The sequence below is a fragment of the Anomaloglossus baeobatrachus genome, chromosome 2 (genome assembly GCF_048569485.1).
Source record: "Anomaloglossus baeobatrachus isolate aAnoBae1 chromosome 2, aAnoBae1.hap1, whole genome shotgun sequence".
In the NCBI taxonomy this organism is placed as follows: domain Eukaryota; kingdom Metazoa; phylum Chordata; class Amphibia; order Anura; family Aromobatidae; genus Anomaloglossus; species Anomaloglossus baeobatrachus.
Window position 1 is genome coordinate 488,880,357 of NC_134354.1, and position 27,876 is coordinate 488,908,232.

The window sequence follows — 27,876 nt, forward strand, 5'->3', positions numbered from 1 at the left end:
CGGATGGACCACGTTTGGGAGTGCGCAGCATGGCGGATGGAGCACGTTTGGGAGTGCGCAGCATGGGGGATGCAGCACGATGGGGGGTGCGCAGCATGGGGGATGGAGCACGATGGGAGGTGCACACCTCCCCCCAACACACACACACACGCGCACTGCACAACACACACACACACTAGGAATCACAAACAACGCCCTACACAGACACCCACACACACAGACAACGCTGCACACACAAATATATGCACATACTGCACAACACACACATTGCTCAAAACATACCTCCCCCCCAAAACACACCACACCCGCACAACACACACACAACGCTACAGACACAGCGCTCCACAAACAACGCAACACACATACAATACCGCTCTCACCCCCCGCGACACTCAGAACATGTACAGCGCCCTACACAAACACTTGGTAACTACACACAACAACATATATATATATATATATATATAACAAAAATCATACATGAACTACACAATACATAAATTCTAGAAACCCGATGCGTAGAATCGGGCCACCTTCTAGTAATTTTATATTGAGTTTGTCAGCCACACGATGACCCTATTTTGCCAAGCCCACTTTTCTTAAAATTGGTATCTTTTAGGCCAGAATCACACTTGCGAGTGCCTCGCGAGTAACTCGCATTGTAGAACCCGGCTTGGCCGCACACAATGCATACAGGAGTGTCTGAGCTGCATAGAGATACATGCAACCGACCCGCTCCTGTCAGGGGAGTGTGCGGTCAAGCCGGGTTTTGCCATGAGAGACTTGCGCGAGTTACACGCGAGGCACTAGCAAGTGTAATTCTGGCCTTAGGGTTATTTTTCACGCCTTGGCCCAGGCTCCTTACTTCCACTGAGGGGGAAAAATGCTCCAATGTACAAGGCAAGGTCCATAAAAGCATGGCTTCGGTAAGTTTGGTGTGGAAGAACATGGCTGGTCCGTACAGATCCCTTACCTCAACCCATCTTAACGCAATCTCTGTTTTAGTTGATCCTTCTGGATTAGGGTCTCTCATCCAAAATCCGTGTCTGACTATACAGGACTTTTGGATGAATGAGCAAATATTCCGAGACACTCTATAGTTTTGTAGAAATCCCTCCAAGAAGAGTGGAGGTTGTCCTAAATTTAAGTCCAACTCCATATTAAGGACTACAGCTTCAGCCCGGGATGTGATAAGAGCCTGTAGGTGTCCCACTGCTTTTGGCCATATAGTGTGCACGTATAGGCCCTGTTTCCAATCTGCCTCTATAGTAAGGTGATAATGTGCGCTGCCCGGAGCTGTAATCGCTGGCGTCTATTTTTGAACCTGCCAGTTAATTGACCTGATAAACATTTTAAACTACTGCCCACCTGTTCATAGCCACAACGTGACATATGAGATCTCAAGTGATGAGGAGTCATCTCCTTCAGATCATACTTCTCTATTAGATCCCTTATAATATCAGATTTGATAGTAAATGACATTATACATTTTATGGTGATTTATGAGAAAAGGTGACTGAGCCATTATTCCATAATCACTAAAAGTACGATATATAGTAATACTAGCAGCCTATCTTAGGGCAGTGTCCATAATAGAAAATGCAGTCTCCTAAAGAGACTTTTCATTTTAGCCTTTTTTTGTTTACTTTTTTTTTAATGCAATTAAGGCAAAAAAAAAATGGTGCAGAATTTTTAATGAAACCCAATTGCACCATTTGCTTCCTATAGCTGCTGTATTACACGGTCATGCTGACTGCAGAAAGCGTTAATGGAGTCGGCCACGTTATCTTTATCAGATGTGCTGAAGACATGCTTTTGTGAAACTTACCAGTATATAAGAATGAGGTTTTTTTTTTTTGTTTAGTTTTTTTTTGTTTTTTTTTTCATGCTCTTCATAGTACAGCTTTCATCAGACTGCACAGTTCTCCTGTCCATACACAAGCTGCTGGTGACGGAGCGTGTGACCGGACCTGTCCATAAAAACACTGCTGGTGATTGTGTGTGACTGGACCTGTCCATACAATGGCTGCTGGTGGTGGGAGTGTGGGACCGCACCTGTCCATTCAATGGCTGCTGGTGGTGGGAGTGTGGGACCAGACCTGTCCATTCAATCATAGAATATTAGAGTTGGAACGGACCTCCTGGGTCATCTAGTCCAACCCCCTGCTGAAAGCAGGATTCACTAAATCATCCCAGACAGATGTCCGTCCAACCTCTTATTAAAGACTTCCATTGAAGGAGAACTCTCAACCTCTCGTGGCAGCCTGTTCCACTCGTTGATCAGCCTCACTGTCAAAGTTTTTTTCTAATATATAATCTGTGTCTCCTCCCCATAAGGTTCATCCCATTGCTTCTAGTCTTTCCTTGTGAAAATGAGAATAAAACGGCTCCCTCTACAGTGTGACAGCCTTTAAGATATTTGTAGACCGCTATTAAGTCTCCTCTCAGTCTTCTCTTTTGCAAGTTAAACCATCCTAAATCCTGTAACCGTTCCTCATAGGACATGATTTGCAGACCAGTCACCATTCTGGTCACTCTTCTCTGAACTTGCTCTAGTTTGCTGATGTCGTTTTTTTTTTGTTTGTTTTTTTTTAAATGTGGTGCCCAGAACTGGACACAATATTCCAGATGAGGTCTGACCAAAGAGGAGTTAAGGGGTATAATGACTTCACGTGATCTAGACTGTATGCTTCTGTTAATACATCCTAGAATGGTGTTTGCTTTTTTTTGCTGCTGCGTCACACTGTTGACTTATGGCTGCTGCTGGTGGAGGAGCGTGTGACAGGACCTGTCCATACAATGGCTGCTGGTGGAGGAGCGTGTGACCGGACCTGTCCATACAATGGCTACTGGTGGAGGAGCGTGTGACCGGACCTGTCCATGCAATGGCTGCTGGTGGAGGAGCGTGTGACAGGACCTGTCCATGCAATGGCTGCTGGTGGAGGAGTGTGTGACCGGACCTGTCCATGCAATGGCTGCTGCTGGTGGAGGAGTGTGTGACCGGACCTGTCCATGCAATGGCTGCTGGTGGAGGAGCGTGTGACCGGACCTGTCCATACAATGGCTGCTGGTGGAGGAGTGTGTGACCGGACCTGTCCATACAATGGCTGCTGGTGGAGGAGTGTGTGACCGGACCTGTCCATACAATGGCTGCTGGTGGAGGAGCGTGTGACCGGACCTGTCCATACAATGGCTGCTGGTGGAGGAGTGTGTGACCGGACCTGTCCATACAATGGCTGCTGGTGGAGGAGTGTGTGACCGGACCTGTCCATACAATGGCTGCTGGTGGAGGAGCGTGTGACCGGACCTGTCCATACAATGGCTGCTGGTGGAGGAGTGTGTGACCGGACCTGTCCATACAATGGCTGCTGGTGGAGGAGTGTGTGACCGGACCTGTCCATACAATGGCTGCTGGTGGAGGAGCAGGTGACCAGACCTGTCCATCAGTCTCTTCCAATAGAAAAGCTGTTTCTCATGTGAGGCTTTCAGTTGTACAGGTCTGGTAACATACTCCTCCAGAGCAGCCATTCTATGGACTGGAAAGCTGCATTAAGAAGAGCAGAAGAACCTGTCATACTTACTATTATGTAAGCGCCATAACATCATGTATCAACACATCTGATAAAGTAAAGATAACGTGGCCGACTCATTAACTCCTGCAGTCAGCAATAGTGTAATAACAGTGGCAATAGGTGCAGAAGTTTTAATAAAACCCAATTGCAAAAAAATGATTTTTAGCCTCAGCTGCATGTATTTAAGTAAGAAATGGTGTTCGATTTCTGGTGTAAGTAATGCTACAGCCAGCCATGTATTAGCAAAGCATTGGTAGGTTTCTCCTGTGCCACATATTTTGGCATAGCTGGGAGAAACTAGTGGGAAGTCGCTGAGGTTTGTGCAACTCTGAGTCGTGCAAAAATCTTAAGACTTATCAAAGCAATTTACACCAAGATTCTGGTGAAACTGCTTAGATTAATCAGAAATAAAGTGCAGCATAAAAAGAAACCCCAAACACTCCACAATAAAGCATGGTATGATCATAAAACACAAGTATCCAAATTTAGGTAATTGGTGATTTTTGTGGAGCAGGCTCAGCCGCTGAGTGCACTCTCTACATTGTGGGTCCTGGCTTCCAAATAAAGGTGACCTTTTGATGTAGCTACTGTGGTCAAAACTTGCTCCAATGTTGGCAGTTCAATCCCTTAAGGGGGCTTTACACGCAACGGCATCGCTAACGAGATGTCGTTGGGGTCACGGAATTCGTGACGCACATCCAGCCTTGTTAGCGATGTTGTTGCGTGTAACACATACGAGTGACTGCTAACTATGTAAAATACTCACCACATCGTTGAGCGTTGACACATCGTCCATTTCCTAAATATAGTTCCTGGTTCTGGACGCAGGTTGTTCGTCGTTCCTGAGGCAGCGCACATCGCTACGTGTGACACCCTGGGAACGACTAGCAACACTGTACCTGCGTCCTCCGGCCAAGAGGTGGCCGTGACTTTCCTGTGGCTGCTCTCCGCCCCTCCGCTTCAATTGGACGCCTGCTGTGTGATGCCGCACTAACCGCCCCCTTAGAAAAGAGGCTGTTCGCCGGCCACAGCGACGTCGCTAGGTAGGTAAGTCCGTGTGATGGGTATTTTAGGCATCACCATACCAGTCAGTAGTGATAGAAGCATATTGGTTGTTAATAGATGGCAATAAACTGTCACATCAACCAGAGGCCTAATACATGGCAGACACAACGGCTTTTATGTACTCCAGGACTTCATTGGAGATTATGATTTTAACAATGTTTCAACCCCCCCCTCCCCCATAAAATACATATATATTATATATAATGTGTGTGTGTGTGTGTATATATATATATATATATATATATATATATATATATATATATATATATATATATATATATATATATATATATATATATATATATATATATATATATATATATATATATATATATATATATATATATATATATATATATATATATATATATATATTACAGTTACTACAGCTAATATATATTAGCTGTAGTAACCGGGTGTTGCCCGGGATAGTAACTGCCTCTTTCCCCATCTGCCTTTCTGTCTGGCTTTTTTTTTTTTTCCCCGATCCATCTCTCTTTCCCTGTGTGCCTCTTTCTCTCTCTGTCTCCCCACCGACATCTTATTACCTCACACATAAGCTTCTTATACTATGAATGTCCTTTGTTCCTATAGCAACCAATCACAGCTCCTGATAATAGCCAGTAGCTCCCACCTCCATTCAGTTTAATGGAGACATTTTTGGAGAGTAACTGTAAAGCGGGAGGTTAAGTTTTCCTGTCAAAACATAGTCTATGACGTTCCCTGAATCACATTGGGCGTCTGAGCAAAATTTCTTGACTGTAAATGCGACGGTGTGGACTCCTTTAGCATACATACACACACTATGCGCAGAGATATATCTCTATCTCGGTTACTGATGCACCTCTATTAAACCAAACTAGTACAGCTCAATTGCCAAATGTTATGGGGCAATGAATATTGTAGCATATACCAGTTGCCATGCGGGCCAATCTGTGAACTGCACAGGGTGAAAGAGGCTGAGAAAATCAGAGACTGATCAGGTTTGTTGGAGATATTTCTAACTTGTGTTTTATTACTTTAAATATCTGGTGTTTGTATTAGTCCAGTGGGCGGTCCTACTCAGTGATGGGTATTTCTGCATGCAGAGTCCTACAGGGAGGACTGTCAATCATGTGATAGGACCGCCCACTGGACTCGTGTACAGACACCAGGGATTTCTATGAATAAAATGTACGTTTTACGGAAACTTCTCCCACTAAATTGTGTCAGTCTGATCCTCCTGCTCCATAATATCCTGCCTGCAGATCAGGGACCCTACAATAAACAATTACGGTATACCAGTGAATTCTGAAAACCTGTATATAATCAACCCCAACCTTAGCAGAATGTAGCAATGTTTTACGTTCCATCCCAGAAATATTTCCCTGTTCTGATTTTTATTATATTATATGGTGAATTAAATGCTGGCTTTATCAACTAAATCTCGAGCCGCAAAAATCCAAGCCCTCCCACAGGTATGTTAACAGAAAAATAAAATGAAAGAATATTAGTAGGGTAGGGGGGGGAATGGCTGCATCAGGAAGGGGTTAATGTAATCGTGTAATGTCCAGCCATAAGGCAAAGGCATTAATCTGTGTTGGCACTTCACATTGATCATTAACTCCCCAAGGCTTCTATACAGGACACAGTTGTGCTGTAACCATGTAGCCTCTAATCTTAAGATTTGCTGTCATTTAGATGTCAGTTATTTTCTTGTACTAGAAAACGGTCTTTTTAGTTTCATCAGTTTTTCTCGGATGTGGACGGGAAAAGGCTTCTATTATCAAAGTCTGAGGAAAAAACTGACCACACATGGATATTATTCATTTGATGATGATTTATTATTTATTATCAATTTCCATAGACTTGAAATTGCTATATTTGGTCATTTTTCTAAAAGCCTTTATGCTTTTTGGTAGAGCTCTTGCTCCGAGGGGGGGGGGGGGATTGGACATGGGAACTGCCCCATAGACAATCGGTTGAAAGACACTAATGGCACTGATCAAAACAAAAACAACTGATAATCTGGATAAGCTCTAATGGCGACACCAATGATCAGAATTGTTCAAGATAAAAGACACAAAGGGTCAGCTCACCGCCATTCACTTCAGACTTGATGGCTCCTCAGATCACACGGAGACGCCCAGGCTAGGCTGAAAACTTTGATGCAAGAAAAGATGGTTTTCTATCTATCATTGCTGGAAAAATCTGTTTTAAAACTACATATTTATTGATCCATTAAAAAATGAGCACTAGGATGTGAATAGGATACTAAACTGCAAAAACCCAACGCGTTTCAAAGCCTTATTCATGGTTTCAACAAATACAATCATCACGTGCTCATATAGCTTATATGCTGATCACGTGCTGATATAGTGTGTGTGTGTGTGTGTGTGTGTGTGTGTGTGTGTGTGTGTACACTCAGTGGTGGACTGAGCTGCTAAGGGCCCACCAGTAACACTGACGGACTCTGGGGGGCCCACTGTTCAGCTCGCCTCTGTCACACATTTTTCTGTACTTCTATGGAATAATATTTTGCAGGGGGGCTGCTTGAGATGCTTGGATCCAGGGTCGTGGCTGTGGCTCAAGTGGCAACCGGACCCGGGCGCGAGCACCTGTCCGTTGCCCGCAAGTGAAAAGGTTTTTTTTTTACACAGGAGAGTTTTCAGTGATGCCACCCGTGGGTTGCAGTGATTGTTGGTGACACCGCCGCTACCATGGTATGGGATGCCCGGGGCTGATGGGAGCGGGTCAGCAGGATAGTATCCCCTTCACGGGTAGGGGAGGTGTTGTCCCGGGGCCCAGGTGTCAGTGAGGCAGAGTGATCGGGCACAGTCTGCGCGGATGGACCGGATGGTACCGGTGTACTCACTGTTTGGAATAAAGTTACAGAGTCCAGATAATAAACCAACTGCCGGATACCGGTAGCCTCCGGAGAGCTGTGCTCGGGTCCCGCACTCCCTTGAACAGAACAGGGGCCCTTCCTCCTGCACTTTATGTTGCTGTCTTGTGTGTTAACTAGTCCGCATGAAACGGGGAAGTCCACTCCCGGTGTCTTTGCTGGGAGCTGTCGCCCGCGAGATCTGACCCTTGGGATATTAGCAGGCACTTGCAGATGCCCTATTCTCCGCGTTGGGCTTCCGTCTCACTCTATATGTGCTGCTAGTGGGACAAGACTTGGAATCTTGTCACCTGCTGGTTATTTGGAAAGGTGCTTGCAGCTGTCCTCGCCCTAGGGTCCAGGTACCCCTACTGTGCACAGCCTCCGGACCGGATTTCCACTGTCGGCACCGGCGGGCTACAACCCTGCCCCGGTCCACTTAAGGTCTCCCGCAACCGTATCTCCGTCGCCTGTGGCTCTGCTCTGCCGTCTGCCACCTAGTCAACTTAGGTAGTCCAGGAGCTACAACCCCCGACTACCACTTCACTCCTCTCACTTCCACTGTCTCCTCTGAACTTTTTTCCTAGACTGTCGTGTCACCTCCCCTTGACACCTCAGGACCCCTAGGTGAGTGTCACCATCTGCCTGGCCCCGCCCACTGGTGTGTCCCTATTGTCCTGGGGGGGTGACTAGGTTTTTGTGGCTGGTGTTTGTACCTGTATGTGGGGTTGTGTTGGAAGGCCAAGGAGGAGGAATCCCACACCTGGAAGAGGGATGCAGTCATCTGTGACAACCTGATTTTGTCAGGGCGTTACACATGCACTGGGAAGTTTGAGTGAATGATGAGACCCTGCTTTTTCTGTACATAGTGAATAATATAATGAGGCCAAATACTGCTCATATTGGGGGCTAAGTGACCCGCTCCAGCACAGGGGCCCACCCACTGGGGGACTCTCCTGTTCCCCTCTGGGCCAGTCCCAGCCTGTATACACTGATCGTTTGCTCATATAGCATATGACCATTGTATTTGTTCAAACCATGTATAAAGCTTCACCGAAACACGTTGGTTTTTAGTAGTTTAGTATCCTATTCATGTCCTATTGCTCATTTGTAAAGAATCAATAAACATGAAGTTTATATGGTTTTCTCTCATCCGGAAAATCTCCCCACCCTTATTAGGGATCACGCATGTACCTGGAATGCGTGTAGTCACATATTCACCGGGCGGTGTCTTCATCAGTTTTCAACCCCGCTCTTGTAAGCCACCGGATCGTTGTGTGTTTCTGAAGTCACTTTTCTCGATGCAGAAAACTGGTGACGATGGCTACCGTTTAGTATCTTGAGTAAATGCATTATGCTCGCATACCTGATCCCTAACAAAGGTATAAAAGCACAGCACTGAGTTGTGCCTAAAGGCCGCTTTACACGCTGCGATATCGTTACCGATATAGCTAGCGTGCGTACCCACCCCCATCGGTTGTGCGTCACGGGCATATCGCTGCCCGTGGCACACATCGCTCGGACCTGTCACACTACTTACCTGCTCGGCGACGTCGCTGTGACCAGCAAACTGCCTCCTTTCTAAGGGGGCGGTTCGTTCGACGTCACTAAGCGGCCACCCAATCAAAGCGGAGGAGCGGAGATGAGCGGGACGTAACATCCCGCCCACTTCCTTCCTTCCTCATTGCTGGTGGACGCAGGTAAGGAGATGTTCCTCATTCCTGCAGTGTGACAGTGTTGTGTGCTGCAGCAGCAACGATAATTGAGCTTAGGGGGGCATGTCACCGATTAGCGATTTTGCACGTTTTTGCAACGATCAAAAATAGCTAATAGCTGTCACACGCAACGACATCGCTAACGCGGCTGGATGTGTGTCACAAATTCTGTGACCCCAACGAGATTGCTTTAGCGATGTCGTAGCACGTAAAGCGGCCTTTAGAAACATTTTCAGTATAGCTGCTGTGTATGCACAGAATTGGGATCAGGGAACATGACTTCTGATGAAAGACCGGCAAAGGGCAATGTGACTTCTCTGTTCTTGGAAGTGTCCAAGTGAAATAACTGTTTCAGAGTGATGTCAAAGTATCTGACTGATAATATACAATGTACTGTTGACCTTCTGCATACTGCTTTGTTTGGGATACCTCTTCTCCGCCCCCCACCCCCCCCACACACCACCAATTTAAACGTTTGTTAAACATTTGAACAAGTTTATAACCTTTTCCACTGTCAATTGTAATATTTTAATAGGTGATTTTTTTTTTTTTTTTTATTTTATTTTTTTTTTTTTAGCCGTTTGGGGAAACTTTGTCAACATGAGGTAAGTTTTTATTTTATCCATTTTAAAATGTAAGCTGATGTAAAAGCTTCAGCCTTTACCTGCTTAGAATTGATGTTGGTTTTGATAGTCACAGGACTATTCAAGATATTTAAAGAGAACCTGTCAGGTGCAATATGCACCTAGAAATACAAGCAGTTCTGGGTGTATATTGCTAATCCTTGTCTAACCATCCCTGTATACACTAGCATAGATAAAGATATTTAGAAAAAGTATTTCTAAAGATCCTTTATGATATGCTAATGAGGCCAGGGACTATTCTTGAGGGTGTTGGTTCCCTTGGCTAGTCGGCACCATTAGCATGTATTCATGTCCCTGTGGGTGTGCTAACATGCTAATGAATGCGCAGTGTCAGAAGTGTGGTAGATCTCACCACTCTCTATTGCCACTGCCCTCGATGCTGGATTTCGGCTCATTGCGCATGATGGGTTGTCCCAGACTTCCATTCATGCTCACTATAAAGCTGAGTGTACACGTCCCGGCTTCAAACTGATGTAGTGCACATTACTGGAAGTCCAGGGACATTCTCATCTTCTCACCTTGAGCACTAAGCCGAAAACGCTGCGCATTTATTAGCATATTAGTACCCCCTTTTTTTTTTTTTTTTTTTTTGCTGGGAGCCATTTGGAAATTTGTACCAACCTTCGGGGGCTGCAAAATATTTTCAGCTTTAAAATTACGCAAAAATATTTTGTGGAACAATTAACTAACTTACACATACACACTTACTATGGTGGCTGGAGCTGCTTCACTTTAGTGTGATGGTTATATTGATCATGTTGCTTCTCACAACTGCTTTTGCAGGTTTGTCTCAGTCTGGAGCGCAATCAGCAGATTAGTAAATCATATAAATCACATAGGAGACGCTGGAAACGCATACATCACAGGAGGTACTGGGGGCATATACGCACATCACAGGAGGGGCTGGGGCTCGGACAGGACTGTGAGAGCACAGACATCACCATGGTGGCACACAGCACTGAGTGAGCACAGACATCACTAAGGGGACACACACAGCACTGGTGGGCGTACATAGTTCTAGGGGGTTACACAGCACTGGGTGGAGGGCTCACAGCAGCGGGAGGCAGGTAAACCTGCTGCTCTTCTTCTGTGGGACGATAAAACAGTGCATCTCGCACTTGCTCCACCCACAAAGTAATCTCCTCAGCAGGCTGGCACAGACCAACCTGCTGAGTACCTAATGTATGCATACTACACATTGTCATTTAAAAGGCTGGCAGCCAACAACCGCGACTGCCTCCCGAGTACTGTTGTCCCCAGGAATGTGCTTAGGGACCGCATAAAAAGTAATCGCGGGCCGGAGGTTTCCCCACCTTTTGTTATAAAGGATCTTTAGAAATCGCTTTTCCTAAGAATTCCTGATCTATGCTAGTAGATACAGGGACAGTTGGGCAGACATTAGCAATATGCACCTAAAACAGCTCGTGGTTTTCCATGCATATTACACCTGACAGGTTCCCTTTAGGCTATGTGCGCACGTTGCGTACTGTCCCTGCAGAAATGTCTGCAGTGATTTGAACAGCACACGTGCGCTTCAAATCGCTGCCGAAACAGTCCGTAGTGGGGAAAAAAAAAATTTCATGCGCTCTGACTGCAGACCCTCCCATAGACAGAGCCGGGGATGCAGGCAGAGAGCACGAAAAGTGACCTGTCACTTCTTAGAACGCGCGCTTCGGGCAGCAGCCGAAGCGCTGTGCTCTAATACGCCACGTGCGCATGTCTCCTGCACAATCTTCATAGATTATGCAGGGGACGCATGCAGTTAGGTTGTGGTGCAGATCGCAGCGTAACTGCATGCAATTACGCAACGTGCGCACATAGCCTTAATGTTTCTAACTCAGATGAATTTTCAGGGACTACAAACCACCATTCACAATGTGTACATGTTTATAACAAAACAAAAAAAAAAGGAAGGACCTTCGGTACAAAGAAGCACAAACAGAGTATTGCTATCTATCAAATGTATGTGTATAAAGGGGGCTTTACACGCAACGACCACTCTAACGAGATGTCATGGGGTCACGGAATTCGTGACGCACATCCGGCCTCGTTAGTGACGTCGTTGCATGTGACATGTACGATCGACCGCTAACAATCAAAAATACTCACCAAATCGTTGATCGTTGACACGTCGTTCAAATCCCAAATATCGTTGATGGTGCAGGACACAGGTTGTTCGTTGTTCCTGAGGCAGCACACATCGCTACGTGTGACAACCCGGTAACGACGAACACCGTACCTGCATCATCCAGCAACGAGGTGGGCATGACTTTCATGCTGCTGCTCTCCGCCCCTGCGCTTCTGTTGGACGCCTGCCGTGTGACGGCGCACGAACCGCCCCCTTTAAAAAGAGGTTGTTCGCCGGCCACAGCGACGTCACTAGGAAGGTAAGTACGTGTTACGCGTCCTAGCGATATTGTGCACCACAGGCAGCGATTTGCCCGTGACGCACAAACGACAGGGGAGGGTGCTTTCACGAGCGACATCGCTAGCGATGTCGTTGTGTGTAAAGCAGCCTTAATACATATACTAGTATATTCATAGTCTCTCTATCTTAACAGTTGTTAGTTTATTTGCCTCCCCTAAGCAGCTATATCAGGTATTACAAATTTAAATCTAGTTCTTGATCATCTCTTTTAAAGGGAACCTGTCAGGTCCAATATGCACCCAGAACCACGAGCAGTTCTGGGTGCATATTGCTAATCCCTGCCTAACCATCCCTGTATACACTAGCATAGATAAAGGGATCTTTAGAAAAGGTATTTCTAAAGATCTTATATTGTATGGACTAGTCCCCTGGGTGTTTGTTCCCCTGGCTAGTCTGCTCCATTAGCATGTTGGTACACCCCCGCGGGCCTGCTAATGTTTTGGAATGCGTAGTGTCACAGGATGATCTCACTCGCTTCTCCGCTGTCTGACGCTGGATTTCGGCTCAGTGCGCATGACCCTGGAGTTCCAGTCATGCACACTATGAACTTGGGTATACACATCCCGGCTTCAATCTGAAGTGGTGTGCGTGACCCAAACTCCGGGATCATGCGCACTGAGCTGAAATCCAGCATCGGACGCAATGGCGGCGGAGAGGTGAGTGAGATCATCCTCTGACACTGCACAGTCATTAGCATGTTAGCACATTCACAGGGACGTACGAACATGCTAATGGAGCCGACTAGAAGGGGGAACAAATGTCCAGGGGATTCGTCCCCTCGCTCATTAGCATACGGTAAAAGATCTTTAGAAATACATACGGTATATAAATGGTGTTCTTGTCTTGTCTTTGTTTTTTTTGGTTTGTTTTTATTTCCTTTTGCAGTAAATTTAAAACCACTTTATCCAAAGTGACACATAACTGTTGGGTACAGATGACCTCTCCACATGTAATTGTCCTAACCTTCCTACTTATTTATTCTCAGCAAGTCAATCCAGGAGATTGGGGAGCAGAAAATGGAAAAGAAAATCGAAGAGGTCTGTGCAATTATCTCCTGTGTTTTACACAGCGTTTATCGCACCAATGTTCTGTCTTGAATTAGATGCCGCTTCCTTCATGTTATTTCATCTGAAATGTCAGCGCTATGTGGTGATGGAACCCAGTGCTCCTCACCGGGGACGGCCTTCACAAAGGAGATAGGATTTCTTTCTTTATGAAACTGTAGTTGAAGAATAGTAGTCTGAGTTGTACAGTTATGTAGGACGTTTATTCTCTCTGGATTGTACTGCACTCTCGATTCCTCAGTATTTTACGTCACCTTTTGTTTACCATAGTCCATTATCCTCTTTTGTGCAGGTGATTGCTCCACTAAGAGAAAAAATAAGAAATTTAGAAAAAAGGTAAGTCCAGTGTCAAAAATTGCACAAAGTCATGTTTGTGTGTGTGGTTTGTTTTTTTTTGTGTTGGCATTGACTCCAAATGTTTTGGACTGACATCACGTAGCTCCCTTGTGTTGCAGTGTAGATAATCTACAGTGAAAATCCGCATCTTTAATTAAATATCCTGTAGATTGGTACTTTATGCAGCAGATTTTGTAAAATCTCATCCACCATGGTAGTACAGAAAGTCTGTGCAGCTGCTATATTGGCTCATACGTCGCCAGTCTACTTGCTTTACGATGACGGTGGCACTAATACTTTGAGATTGCAGTGCCCTAATTATATCTATTGTGGTAATTACTTTTTCTTAGTGGAAATGATATGAATCGTGGTCCTGGGCAGGGATTATTTCTCCCCCCTTCAGAAAACAGCTGGTCTTTCTATCAGGCTGCTCTCCCATTGTGCTGACAGATGTTAGAACAGCCATTCTCCACTTTTAATTCCCGAAATCAAACTGCTTATTGTCACATGGTCACTACATGGTCCTAGTACTAACCAACATTTATAGGAATAGTAGAGATACCGTATTTTTCCAAGACTTTTGATTTTAAAGAAAAAAAAAATCATATTGCTAAAATTTCTGTGCGTCTTAGTCTGCAGTCAGTAACCTCAGCAGTACTAGACCTCCCTGACTGCTTCCTTTTAAATCATAGGGTAGATATTACTAAGCGCTATGCTTCTATCACTGAGATAACGAAGTGGCTTCATGGTTCTCTGTCTAATGTAATTAATGTGGAGCAGGCGAGACTGAGCTGAGCTTGATAGCAGTTTGGATAAACCTTTTATATCCACTGGAGGGTTAATGGAATGGATCTTTGGTGCACCAACTGAAGAAAAATAAACTGTCACATGTAGATAACAAGGTGATTTACACTTAAGGTCCAGTCACACTTAACAAGATTGTTAACGAGATCGTTACTACGTCAGTTTCCGGATCGTTGTTAAATCGTTGGTGAGATGTCACAGTCATTTTCCCAACGACTTTAGTAACAATGCAGCGACCTGTAGAACGATCTCGTTGGTCTTTGGGACCCTGTCACACGGCAGCTATGTAACGATTCCGACCTCGAATAGGGGCGTAGTGTTTGACGCTGTAAGCCACGTAGGCGTGCATATGTGTCGCCTTTTCCACACCCCTCTGCTCCGATTGGTGGCCAATACTGCGTTCTGATTAGGCGGCCGGCCTAGAAGGCAACTTTGTATTGCTTCATCTTTTGTCCCTTCTTGAGCCTTGCTTTGAGGATAGAACCTGCGAGTCCACCCGGATTCATTCGTACTTTGTTCCCGGTTGCTCACTTGCTTTTCGGATCGAAGCTGCATCTGCACCCGGATTCATCCCTCCTTCGTTCTATCCTCAAAGCAAGGCTCAAAAAGGAACAAAGCATGAAGCGATACCCAATCAGAACACAGTACTGTTCTCAGTGCCAACCAATCGGTGCAGAGGGGGCGTGGAAAAGGTGACGCAACAACACGCCTACGTGTCACACTTGAAGTTCTCATCTAGGTCTTTAACGAGATCGTTGGTAGGTGTCAAACATAAAGATCCATCCTGCCCAGCAGGACTCCAACGAGCCAAAAATGGCCCAGGACATGGCCCGTAGGATAGTCCATCAATGTCTGATCAGTCAGGGTCTGGCTAGCGGGCACTTCCGCTGATTTAGGTGTTGTCAGTACTGGCAGCAGCAAGCAGTTGGAAATACGCAGTTTCATAGCTGCTCCTTCAACTGATAGCAGCTGCTGCCGGGTGCTGCACATCCAGCTCCCATTCAAACCAATGTGCAGTACCAGCCACTATCAGATGGGGCAGCTGTGCAATTGAGCATTTCCAGCTGCCTGCTCTCCACTATTAGAGAACAGCTGATCGGTGGCATGTTGGACCCCAGCCGGTCAGACTTTGATGACCTATCCTAAGGATAGGCCATCCATTTAAAAGTGGTAGATCATCTTCATCTTCATCCAGGTTTCCATTTGTTATTCAGGACCTTCAGAAACCTAGCAGGGAAAGACCACGTTGCGCAGGGGCACAATCTTGTGCTATTTACTAGGATGCCAGGTAGCTGGGTAGGGCATGTCCATAGGGTCAGAATATCGTCAACCTGTGCCCAATTTCTAATGGGAGAGGGATATAGATAGATATATACTGTGTGTGTTTTGAGATAGATATCTATATCTAACTCACACACACTCTATATCTCTCTTTCCCCCCAATTCTCCCCCCCCCCCCTTTTTCCACTCTTGCGGAAACTCCCTATAAATGCCTGTGATCCACACGTGACTGTATCAAAGTTCTGTCCAATACCAGGAACTATTAAAAGACCGACTGAATTTATGGCCTAAATTACCAAAGAGATGGCAAGCCCACTGTCAAAAACAAACAAAAAAAAATGCACTCAAATCGCAAGTAACCTAATTTACCTAATAGGTGTAGAAATGCTGCAAAATCAAAACCTCACAGAAGAACGTAACCTAATGCATTATTGGCACTGTTATAATGGAGTAAAGGGGAGTTCTTATTTTCTTAATCGTTTTATTTCACAGTGCCTATTGTGAAATTGTCTAAATGTTACCAAAGTGATGACAATATAGACATTGTTTAGTCTGGAATATTCCGCGTTATCTACTGCTTTAGTCAGCAGAACAGTGCAAAAAACTCCGAACTAGAACATGGGAGACCTCTGTCACTACAGATGAGTAATGCAATGTATGTGATAGATCCGTCGCTCTCATAATACTTCTGTGATATCTGTAATGTGCTGCTCGAGAATTATATAACATCTACATGAAATATCCACTAATAGCACCTATCCTCACTGTTCTGTCATGCACAACCTCAAGAGGAAAGGTGGCAGAGGTCCTATACAAGGGAATGGAGAGCTACTGGACATGTGAAGGAATGGCCATACATTCAGTTAGTGAGGTACACTGATGCAAAATGAAGACTATATTTAAGTGCGTTGTCTAGGCTTGTGGCACAAGTAATCAGTACCTTTATGTGACTGCAGAATTGTGAATGTGCACAGTGCACCCTGTCCAGATCCTCTGACCTCAGGAGCTGGCAGCTTGATTTTGCATTCTTGCGGTCACTTAGCGACTAGACGGGCGCAGCTTCACTCACTACAAGTGAATGATGCCGGATATCTCTTGTCAGAATGGGCAAATCGCATACTTGCAGTCACATGGCTGAATCCCCACAGTCACAGAGACTTCAGACTTGTACTTTATCCCTGGACAATCCCGTTAAATCTACTGTGAAAGTTTAAGCACAACTCCGTGTGTGTGTGTGTGTGTGTGTGTGTTCGTGTGTTCTGCGCTGGAGAGGCACAATAACAGTCATATACTCCCCTTCCGGCGGCTTGACCTTTTTTACCTGCGCCGCTCCGGTCCCATGGCACTATCTTGTGACTCTAACTTCTAATTCCGGCAGGATACAAATCGCCTTAGACCAACCTTAGCGAAAGCAATAGAAGATCAAGACCCTGGAAGTTGAGTTGAATCGCTTTAAGGCAACAGTAGTGCTTTTAAAGAAAGGGAAAAAAAACGTTTTTTTTTGTTTTTTTTTTCGGGGGGGGGTTGACTCCTAACTTAATGTTACAGATATATATATATATATATATATATATATATGACACGCCGGATTAGGTAATATGAGCTTCTTAAAAGGGGTTTTTCCCTGAATGTGTATTACCTGATCTGTTGATTTAAAATGAACTTCAACTTTTTTTTTTTTTTGTCCAATACAATTTCCTGTTTCGCCCATTGAAAACCTATTATAGGTTGTCATCAGTTTATATTTATTCCTGCGTTCGGTAGTGAAAACGGAATCTGCTCAAACCCATTGGCACAAGATGACATTCGTTGCCACCCATCGGCGTCGACCTCCGTACCCTCGTCATCTTCGGCGCTGACCAGTAGAAAAAACGCTTTCAACAGCACTCAGTTCCGACTCCACAAATTCACTTGCATCGTCCGAATCGCTCTCACTATTACTACTTTCACTAGTATCGATTAGACGCTGCCTTACTTCGTCCAGATTCACGCACCTTCGTTTCGCTATCTCTTAGGCTACTTTCACACATCCGGATTTTTGCTCTGCGGCACAATACGGCGTTCTGCAGAAAAACCGCAACCGACTTTTGTAACGCCGGTTGCGGTTTTTTTTGCATAGACTTACATTAGTGCCGTATTGTGCCGCAGGGGCTTGCGTTCGGTCCGGTTTTGGCCGCATGCGGCAGATTTAGCCGATGCCGCGGCCAGATCGAACGTACCCTACAACGTTTTTTGCTCCGGCAAAAAACACCGCATCCGGCCGCTGCGGCGCATTTTTCAATGCATACCTATGGAGGCCGGATGCGGCGCGATGCGGAAAAAACAGCATCCGGTCACCGCATGCGTTTTTTTCCTCTGCGCATGCTCAGTAGCATGCCGCAACCGGAAAAAAACGGACGGGCCGCATGTAAAAACTTATGCAAAGGATGCGGTGTTTTCGCCGCATCCGTTGCATAGTTTTCACAGCCGGATTGAGCCGCAGGGCTCAAACCGGATGTGTGAAAGTACCCTTAGCCATTTTTCACTTGTAAAACCAGAAGAAAACGAAACTGGGTTGGGTCAAAGGTCGTCAAGAACAGATGCAACCATTGGCTGCCAAAAATATCACTATGCGCAATGTCCTGCCTGCTATGCTTAGAAAAGGACTTTCCACTCAGTGGCCCGCTAGAAGGGACTTAGGACAGTAAAATGCGTATGAAATATTGATGTCCGCTGCCAGGGGACAAAGGAGCTTAACGGATTATTTTGAATGTCCCCCCTGGGGGGACTCAGGGTAGGAAAAGGTTAAAATGAATTTACACTATTGAATGTTGGGTTTTTTATTTACAAAAAAAAAATCTTGTGTCCCTGCTATATACTGCGTAATGGCCATGCCTGACCATACAGGAATATGGTCTGTTCATACCACATTTCCTAGGCAGGGGAGGACAGAGTATATAGACCTTACAGGTCACAATCCTAGCTGATTCTTTGTGAGGCAAAACATTTTCCAGCCTTTTTTTTTTTTTTTTTTTATTTTTTTTTTAATGTTTTACCTCAAGGAATTATTTGATTTCCCCATGCTGTAATGTCTGCATACCCTTAGTTTTTTTTTGTTTTTTTTTTTTTTTTATATATACATATAACAAATATTATGGTGATGGCGTCCCCTTTAAATTTCCTGTATTATTGCCCTTGTAGCTTTGAGGATATTGCGACTTGCTCTGATTTTAGTCCCTATGTTCTTGTACTCTTAGCTCGCAGCATCTGCAAACCTTTCCTGTCATCTCCCATGAATTTCATGCTGATGTTTAGATCACAGAAATGGGATGTCATAAAGTTATAGGTCTACAAGATCTGACAACACTCCCATATGAGATACGTGGGTTGAGAGTTTGATTTTAGTTTGCAGTTTTCTAGCATGGCTCTTAAAGTATATATTTAATTTTTTTTTTTTTTTTTTTTTTTTTTTTTTCCCACAATATTTTTGAAGTGTTGGAAAATCGGGTCACTTCCTGAAATCTGTATCAAACTCCTTTTTTGTGCTATTAAGTTAAAATGTTTTAAGGCCTCCTTCATACATCAGGGTTTGAAGTACGTCCCTCCATTTTTGATAACCAGCAAGGGTTAAGCAGACAGTTGGGGGCTGATATCAGAATGGAAAGTGCATGGCTATTTGGGTCCTTCCCAGCCTAAAAATACCAGCCCACTTTATTTAAAAGGGAAAAAAAAACCAAACATGCAGCCCACCAAATCCATCAAAATTCAAAACCGGATATCTCGGGGGGGAGGAAGGGGCAGCAAAGGACAAATCTACAAACACCGAGAAATATAAAATGACACCTATCCTCGTTCACTACTTTATTCAAAACGAGAAAAAAATAATTCCAGCTGCTCTGGAACTGAGTCTATGGAGCATCGTTTGACACTCCATAGACTATGCTTACAGGTAATTCCGGGTCACACTGCGTGAGACCTGGCACCTCTGAAGAGCAGTGACTTGAAAGTTACCTAGACTTTGCTTACCGGCAATTTAATGGCGTGTCAGAATGATGCTCCATAGACTTTGTTCGTCAGGATCCTGCCTGGACTATGGTAGAGGAGCTGGAATTTTATTTTCCTACTATTGCTATATGCACCTCCTGGCCATGTGCTCTAAATCCTGCTGTTGGAGACTAATCACAGCATTTAAGTGGTTAATAGCAGCAAATGGAGCTTAGCTATGTCCAGTCCTGTTAGGGTGAAATTCATCATTGTTTCTTTGTCATACAAATAGTGAAAGGTGTGGCTTTCCGTACCTTTTTTCATGCAAATTAGAATTCTATATTATATAATATAATCTGCAGTAAATGCGTTCTTTGAGAGCATAGTCTAATACGACCATTTATTTGATGGGAAAGAAGATGCAAGCTCTTGAAAAAAAATCTTCCTTACTTTATGTTGATTTATAGTCTTCTTTATACAGTGCATTTGTCAGTTCTTTTGCTATGTGTTTTGAATCGGTGATTCCACATTAACGTTTGAATTATTATTTATTATTTTATTTATTTTTTTTTTTAACAGCTTTACACAAAAATATCCACCTGTGAAATTCCTATCTGAAAAGGACAGGAAGAGAATTTTGGTAAGTTCCTAGACAACATCTCGCTGTCTACATAACTGCTGTGAGGCTTTTGCGTTTATATTTTTAAATGCAGCTTGGGTAATGTGACTATATCCCGTCCTTGTTTTATAGAGCCTTGTGGTTGTAACGAAAACTGTTACTTTTTAAGGGAACCCCGGTTAGTTGCCATATGCACCCAGAACCACGAGCCGTTCTGTGTGTATTTTGCTAATCTCTGCCCAATTGTCCCAGTCTATAGTAGCATAGATGATAAAGAGATATTTAGAAAAAGGTATTTCTAAAGATCCCATATGATATGCTAATGGGCGAGGGGACTAGTCCCAAAGGCATTACTTCCCCCTGGCTAGTTGGACCCCTTAGCATGTTAGTACACTCCTGTGGACGTGCTAAAATGCTAATGAACGTGCAATCATCAGAGGATGATCTCTCACCTCATCACTGCCCGCCACTGGATTTCAGCTCTGGAGTTTCGGTCAGGCGCACTATGAAGCCGGATGTACGAGTTCTGGCTTCAAACCCATGTAGTGCACATGATCAGAAGTCTGTGATCATACGCACTGAGCCGTAATCCAGGACTCGTACACTATTGCAGCTGAGAGGTGAGCTCGACTATCCTTTGACACTGTGCATTCATTAGCATGTTAGCACGGCCACAGTGACATACTAACATGCTAAGGGGGCCAACTAGCCAAGGAAACTAACGCCCTTGCAACTAGTCACTGGCCTCATTAGCATAGGATAAAAGATCATTAGAAATACTTTCTAAAGATCTTCTTTTTTTTTTTTTTTTCTTTTTTTTTTCTACTAGATTCAGGGACTGTTAGTCACCGATTAGAAATATGCGCCCAGAACTGCTCGTGGTTCTGGGTGCATATTGCAACTGACAGGTTCCCTTTTAAAGGGCTTTTCAGACCAGCATAATAAAATAAATAGTTAAAGGTTTAATATTTATCAAAATAAACTATACCTTTTTGCAAAAGAAAGGGTATCTACTGCACTCAGTCAGGATTTCAAAAATATGACAACTGCCATAAATTTGTGCAGCCAGTCCTAGATTTCAGAAGATACAAAGTAGGGCAACCTGTGTGAAGCGTGAGACCGTCTCGCTAAAACTGTCAGGCTGACTGAGAAGGTCATTTTCACAGCTACAGAAAGGTGCTTCTTCTTTAGTCCACTCCGCTCAGTGTCCTGTTGGGCATCGTGAACAAGCATTCCTCTGTTCAGTCAACCTGACAGGACACTGGCTCTAACCTGGCAGATGTTCTATATACTGCGTGTCCTCTGAAATCTAAGGCTACTTTCACACTTCCGTTGTTTTGTTTTGCATCAGTCACAATCTGTCGCCTTGAGGAAATACTGTATCCTGCAACATATTTTTCTGTATTCATTTTTTTTCCCCTAGACTTGTATTAACGATGGATTGCGACTAATGGCCCTGCGTTGCATCCGCAATGCGACTGATCAGTCATGGAATGACTGACCGTCGGGCGGAAGCAACGCAGAATGTACAGTTTTTGTGTGTTTTTTTTTTTTTATAGCTTCGAAAAACGCAGTATTCCGTCAGCGTCCGTCGTTGGTTATAATGGAAGGCTATGGGCGCCTGAATCTGTCAAATGACAGATTCCGGCGACCGTTCCATCCTTTAGCAACAGAGCATGCTCATATGTGTAAATTCCTTTCTGTCTTCCCTCTGTGTCTGGTGTCTAATACTCACCGATCACCGACACGGTGCTGCACGGCTGTCACACTGCTCCGGCGGCTTCTCCTGCTTTTGAAAATGCCAGCTGCTCATTATTCCATTTTGTGTTTACTGCTTCCCCACCCACCAGCGCCTATGATTAGTTGTAGTCAGATGCGCCCCCACGCTGAGTGACTGCTGTCTCACTGCAACCAATCATAGCCGCCGATGGGTGGGTCTATATCGTGCAGTATAATAAATAATTTAAAAAAACGATGTGCGGTCGCCCTAATTTTGATACCAGCCAAGGTAAAGCCACACGGCTGAGGGCTGGTATTCTCAGGATGGGGAGCCCCACGTTATGGGGAGCCCCCAGCCTAAAAATATCAGCCAGCTGCCGCCCAGAATTGTCTCATCCATTAGATGCGACAGTCCCGGGACTCTACTCAGCTCATCCCGATTGCCCTGATGTGGTGGCAGCTCGTCCCGATTGCCCTGATACGGTTGCAATCTGGGTAATGAGGAGTTAGCCCATAGCTACCACTAAGTCCTAGCTTAGTGATGGCAGGAGTCTGAGAGGCCCCCCCCCCTCCCCTCCTCAAATTACTAAACTGTAGTGAAAGTAAATAAACAGAAGCACCGAACTTTCCTTTATTTTGAAAAAAAGACCTAAAAAAAACCCCACCCTCTTTCACCACTTTATTAAGCCCCAAATACCCCTCCAGGTCTGGCGTAATTCACATAAGGTCCCACAACGCTTTCAGCTCTGCTACATCGGAAGCTGACTGTAGCGGCCGTAGAGAACGACCGCTCTCTGTGACAGAGCAACTGAAGTGAGTATGTATTATTTATATATATATATATATATATATATATATATATATATATATATATATATATATATATATATATATATATATATATATATATATTTGTCATGTGACCCTCAGTGTGAGTTTTGACACCGCTGGAACAGTAAACAGTAAAGGTACTGTCACACTAAGTGATGCTCTAGCGATCCCACCAGCGATCTGACCTGGCAGGGATCGCTGGAGCGTCGTTACATGGTAGCTGGTGAGCTGTCAATCAGGCAGATCTCCACAGCGATCAGAGATCAGCGACCCGTGTAACAACCCTGTGCTTGGTAACCATAGTACACATCGGGTTACTAAGCAAAGCGCTTTGCTTATAGTTACCCGGTGTGTACCTTGGCTACATGTGCAGGGAGCCGGCTTATAGAAGCTGCAGACACTGGTAACCAAGGTAAATATCGGGTAACCAAGCAAAGCGCTTTGCTTGGTTACCCGATGTGTACTTTGGTTACCAGCGTCCGCAGAAGCCGGCTCCCTGCACATTCAGATCGTTGCTCTCTCGCTGTCAAACACAGCGATGTGTGCTTCACAGCGAGAGAGCAACGACCAAAAAATGGTCCCGGACATTCAGCAACCACCAACGACCTCACAGCAGGGGCCAGGTTGTTACTGGATGTCACACACAGCAACATCACTAGCAACATCGCTGCTACATCACAAAAACCATGACTCAGCAGCGATGTCACTTAGTGAGACATGGCCTTCATGTCACGTAATATTGTCACTGAAATGAAATCTTTTCAAGGAATCTTATGTTCCAAATTGCCTTTGTCTTTGCAGATAACAGGAGGTGCTGGTTTTGTGGGATCCCATCTCACAGACAAGCTTATGATGGACGGTCACGAGGTTACAGTTGTAGATAACTTTTTTACTGGTAGGAAAAGAAATGTGGAACACTGGATTGGCCATGAGAACTTTGAGCTCATCAATCATGATGTTGTGGAGCCACTTTATATTGAAGGTAAATACACCATTCTTTTCTGGGGCTTTCCAGCTTCAGACTCTTTATAAAAAATAGTGTGCGGTTTGTGTTTTGGGTTTTGTCTGTTTTAAAAGTCGTCTCAGACCATATAAACAGCTATGTTGTGAAATGGGATATCCAGCAATTCTGTAGGTGAAATGGTGAGATATCGACATACTTTGGTCAGTATCCATCAATTAGAGCAGTGTTAGTGCTAGGCCATAGCTTTGATCTTTAGTAAAATATGAGGGAACATCATCTGCCAGGAAAATGCCTTGAATGTTCTAGTGAAGGACAACCACAAGGTATAACAAACTTGCAGTTATTGGGTGTAATTGTGCCTCACCAAGTCCATTGTTACTGCTCATCCCCCTCCTCCCACCCTACATTTTATTGTTGCTAACCTCTCGCTAGCATTATGAGCTTTAGACATTGCTACATCGCAACTTTGAGACTGTGGTTTGTAGTTGAAATTGCCTCATTGCTCTCCTAGAAGGGGAAGCCAGCCTGGAGGTGGGGGGAGGGCTGGAAGGCTGCTTATAACATCAATCCGCTCTGGTGTAGCCATCTGACAGTCTACATTGTGCCAGTGACTGTCATCACCGCCATCAGTACAGGAGAGACTGAGCAGCAGCAGATCGCGGAGGTTAAACCTCCATTGGTGACTTCTGGTAGATCAACATTGATCATGGAAAATGTAACATCAGAAGTCTTGATACGAGAGCGAGCAGAACCGGATACTTACCAGTGTCTCTGGTTGAAACATATTCACATTTTAAAGAACCTATTGTAATTTTCATGAATCAGAGTTTTGCTGCTGATTCACCCAGACTAATGTTTTGTATGACAGGCTTTATGAAAGATGCCGTTTGCGGCTTCTTTCAGCTGTAATGGCAGATATGTACTGCAATAATAGACGGGCGTATATATTTCTGTCTTAAGTTCTGCCACTTCAGTGGCACAAATAATATATTGAGTGTCAGGCTCCACTCTGCCTCGCCCCTGTCGCGCACGCTGCCTCGTACGAGTTGCCTCAACCCATGTTAAATGCCACATTTGGGTTCCAGTGCAAATATTCTGTTGACTAGATTTCAATCGTTATTTAAGGAAACCTGTCACCAGATTTTTACTGTTTTCTGACAGCAACATAATGTAGGGACCGACGTCCCGATTCCAGAGATATGTCACTTACTGTTCTGCTTGGTAACATTTTAACCACATGGTTTTAATCGTACTTAGTAAAGACTAGACTTTTGTTAATCGAGCCTGGTGCTAGACTTCGCCTTCTATACATTAAAATGATTGGTAAAGATTGTAAATTGGCTAATAAATACTGTATTTTTCGCTTTATAAGACGCACTTTTGTTCCCACAAATTTTGGGGGAAAGTAGGGGGTGTCTTTTTTTTTTTTTTTTATAATCCGAATATACGGATTATATACTGCAGGGCCCAGTGGAGGTGGGGGCGGCTCTGGAGCGGTGCTAGAGGCTGAGGCAGGCTGGTGAAGGCTGCAGGAGGCAGCAGGTGATCTCTGCTCCCGCTCATTTAATATGCACTGCCGCTGTCAATCACCATGGTGCTGAAACCGCACAGCGGTGCTGGGCTGGGGGAGCGGCGCATATTATGTACCTGTGGCCCCCTTTGATGGCACATGTCACCCCCATGCTGCTGCCTATAGTAAAATAAACTCTTTACCTCCTCCAGTGTGTCTCCCCCGGTCTCCCTGCTGCCACTAGGATCAGGCACGCAGAGATGATGTCACTCTGCCGAGCCGATCACATGACCGACACTGAGAAGCAGGAAGTGCAGGAGCTCAGCAGCACGGAGGGAGACACGAGGGAGGACCGCGCTGGAGGAGGTAAGTAAACAGTTTTTTATTTTACTATGGGCAGCAGCATGGGGGCCATATCAAACACAGGGGGATGTGTGCCATCTATAGGGGGCCATGGGCAGCACAGGGGGATGTCTGCCATCCATAGGGGGCCATGGGCAGCACAGGGGAACGTGTGTCATCCATAAGAGACCTGTGCCGGCTGAAGGGGACGTGTGCCTGCAAAAGGGGGCTATATTCAATATAAGGGGGCCATATCCAGATTCAGGGGGCTAATTTTAGGATGGGCTATGAGGGACATATACCCTATATGATTTGTTAGACGGATACTGGCATTATAAGATGGACCCCCATTTAACATTAAAAAAAAATAATTCTCTTTTCCTTCACCAAATTTGGGGGTGCATCTTATAATCAGGTGCGTCTTATAAAGCGAAAAATACGGCAGATTAAAAAAGAGTAATTTTATTTTTTTTTTTTTTTCCCCCCCACAGTGGACCAGATTTACCATTTAGCCTCTCCCGCTTCTCCTCCGAATTACATGTATAATCCAATCAAGACTTTAAAAACCAACACAATAGGAACCCTGAATATGTTGGGTGAGTTGTTGTATAGCATGCACATTTATGGAACTGCTGTCTGTCATCTTTATTCCTTCAAAGAGAGAATTTTGGTGCTTTCCCACACCTAAAAGGAATGCTGAGTTTTAAAAAGTTGATTATAATGAAGGCTAGTTTTACCTTTTTTCCTGTAAAAAAAAAAAAAAAAAAAAAAAAAAAAAATTCATTAGCAACATGCAACAGACAATATTGCATCAAATAGTAGGACAGGAGCAGATTGATAAATGGTTTGTGGTCTGTCAGCAGGTTTTTGCTGCCTCCTCTGAGAGGAGAATGATGTAGGAAACGAGGCTCTGAATCCAACCATGTATCAGTTAGTTAACTGTGTGCAGCAGTTCTGACACAATCAGTTTTTAGATTTTAGCAGAGCTCAGAATGCTGCCCCTACTTACACACTAGAAAGCAGTGTGGAAAGGGGCATTAATCTGGTGGGCCTTGCAGCATGCTATCTTCAGATTGCTTAACAAAACCTGCTGACCAACCATTCCCTTTTAATATATTGTTCTACACCTCTGCTCTTTCAATTCTTTGGAGTCCAGTGGGCGGTCCTACTTACTGAGTGACCACTACCTATCTGCACGGCTAAACGGAACGCTGTCATTGGGCGGCTCACTGGAATTTTTAATTTATTGCCATGAACCCCTGTCCTTTTCTATGCTTACATATTCTACTAAATCTTTCACCACTGATCTATATTATCAATTCCGCTACCCCGGATCTACAAAATTCTGCTGCAGATTTGACTGCATTTTCAGTTTGAAATCCCAGCTCCCCTTTATAAGGGAGACCCTTCAAACAACCTTGCCAAAATTAAAATGTCCTGAAGAGTAGTTCAAATCACTGCAGTTTTAAAATTTTGATGTTTTATTAATAAAACGAAAACTCTGAATAGGGGGTCGCTTTTCTTCTTTGTTGCCCAATGCCTTTTTGTCAGGATCAGCATCACAGCAGTGATTGTACACCTGATGTATTGCTTCACAATCACGTGTGTACTTTGGTTTAATCATCCTCTTAATTTTACAATTGACTCTGAAACGGTATTATTATTAATATATATATATTTTTTTTTTTAATAGAGCACCATTGATTCCATGGTGCTGTACATGAGAAGGGGGTTACATATGAAACGGATTACAGTAGACACTGGCACTGTGGGGAGAGTGGGAGAAGGAGAGTAGCTGGCATGTCTTAATAGGTTTAGGCTGCTTTCACACAAGTTTTTTGGCATCGGGCATGATCGGTGAAAAAACTGACGCGACGGATCCGACAAAACGGATCAGTTGCATCTGTTTTTTTTTCAATCTGTTCCTTCGGTGTGATACTGAGCATGCTCAGTTCAAAAAAACGTATCAGGCGGCCGGATCCATTTTTTGCCGCATTACGCCGAATCCGTCATCTATAGGCTTACATGATGAAACACGCCGTACGGCGCCGGATCCGGCGTGATCGTTTTTTTTGCCGAACACAAAAACGTTCACTTTAGTGTTTCATCTGGCCTCCGGACAAATGAATTTTGCAGATGAAACGCAAGGCCATCCG

At 44.5% G+C, this 27,876-nt stretch overlaps 1 protein-coding gene across 1 annotated transcript in view; it reads left to right on the top strand.

The window, feature by feature from the left end:
* The window catches only part of UXS1 (UDP-glucuronate decarboxylase 1), a 94,400-nt gene that overhangs the window by 13,777 nt on the left and 52,747 nt on the right, over positions 1–27,876 (top strand). The window contains 6 exon segments of the mRNA XM_075334261.1: positions 9,793–9,820; positions 13,273–13,324; positions 13,644–13,687; positions 20,315–20,375; positions 23,706–23,886; positions 26,212–26,316. Of these exon segments, the coding sequence (XP_075190376.1) occupies positions 9,793–9,820; positions 13,273–13,324; positions 13,644–13,687; positions 20,315–20,375; positions 23,706–23,886; positions 26,212–26,316 (471 nt within the window).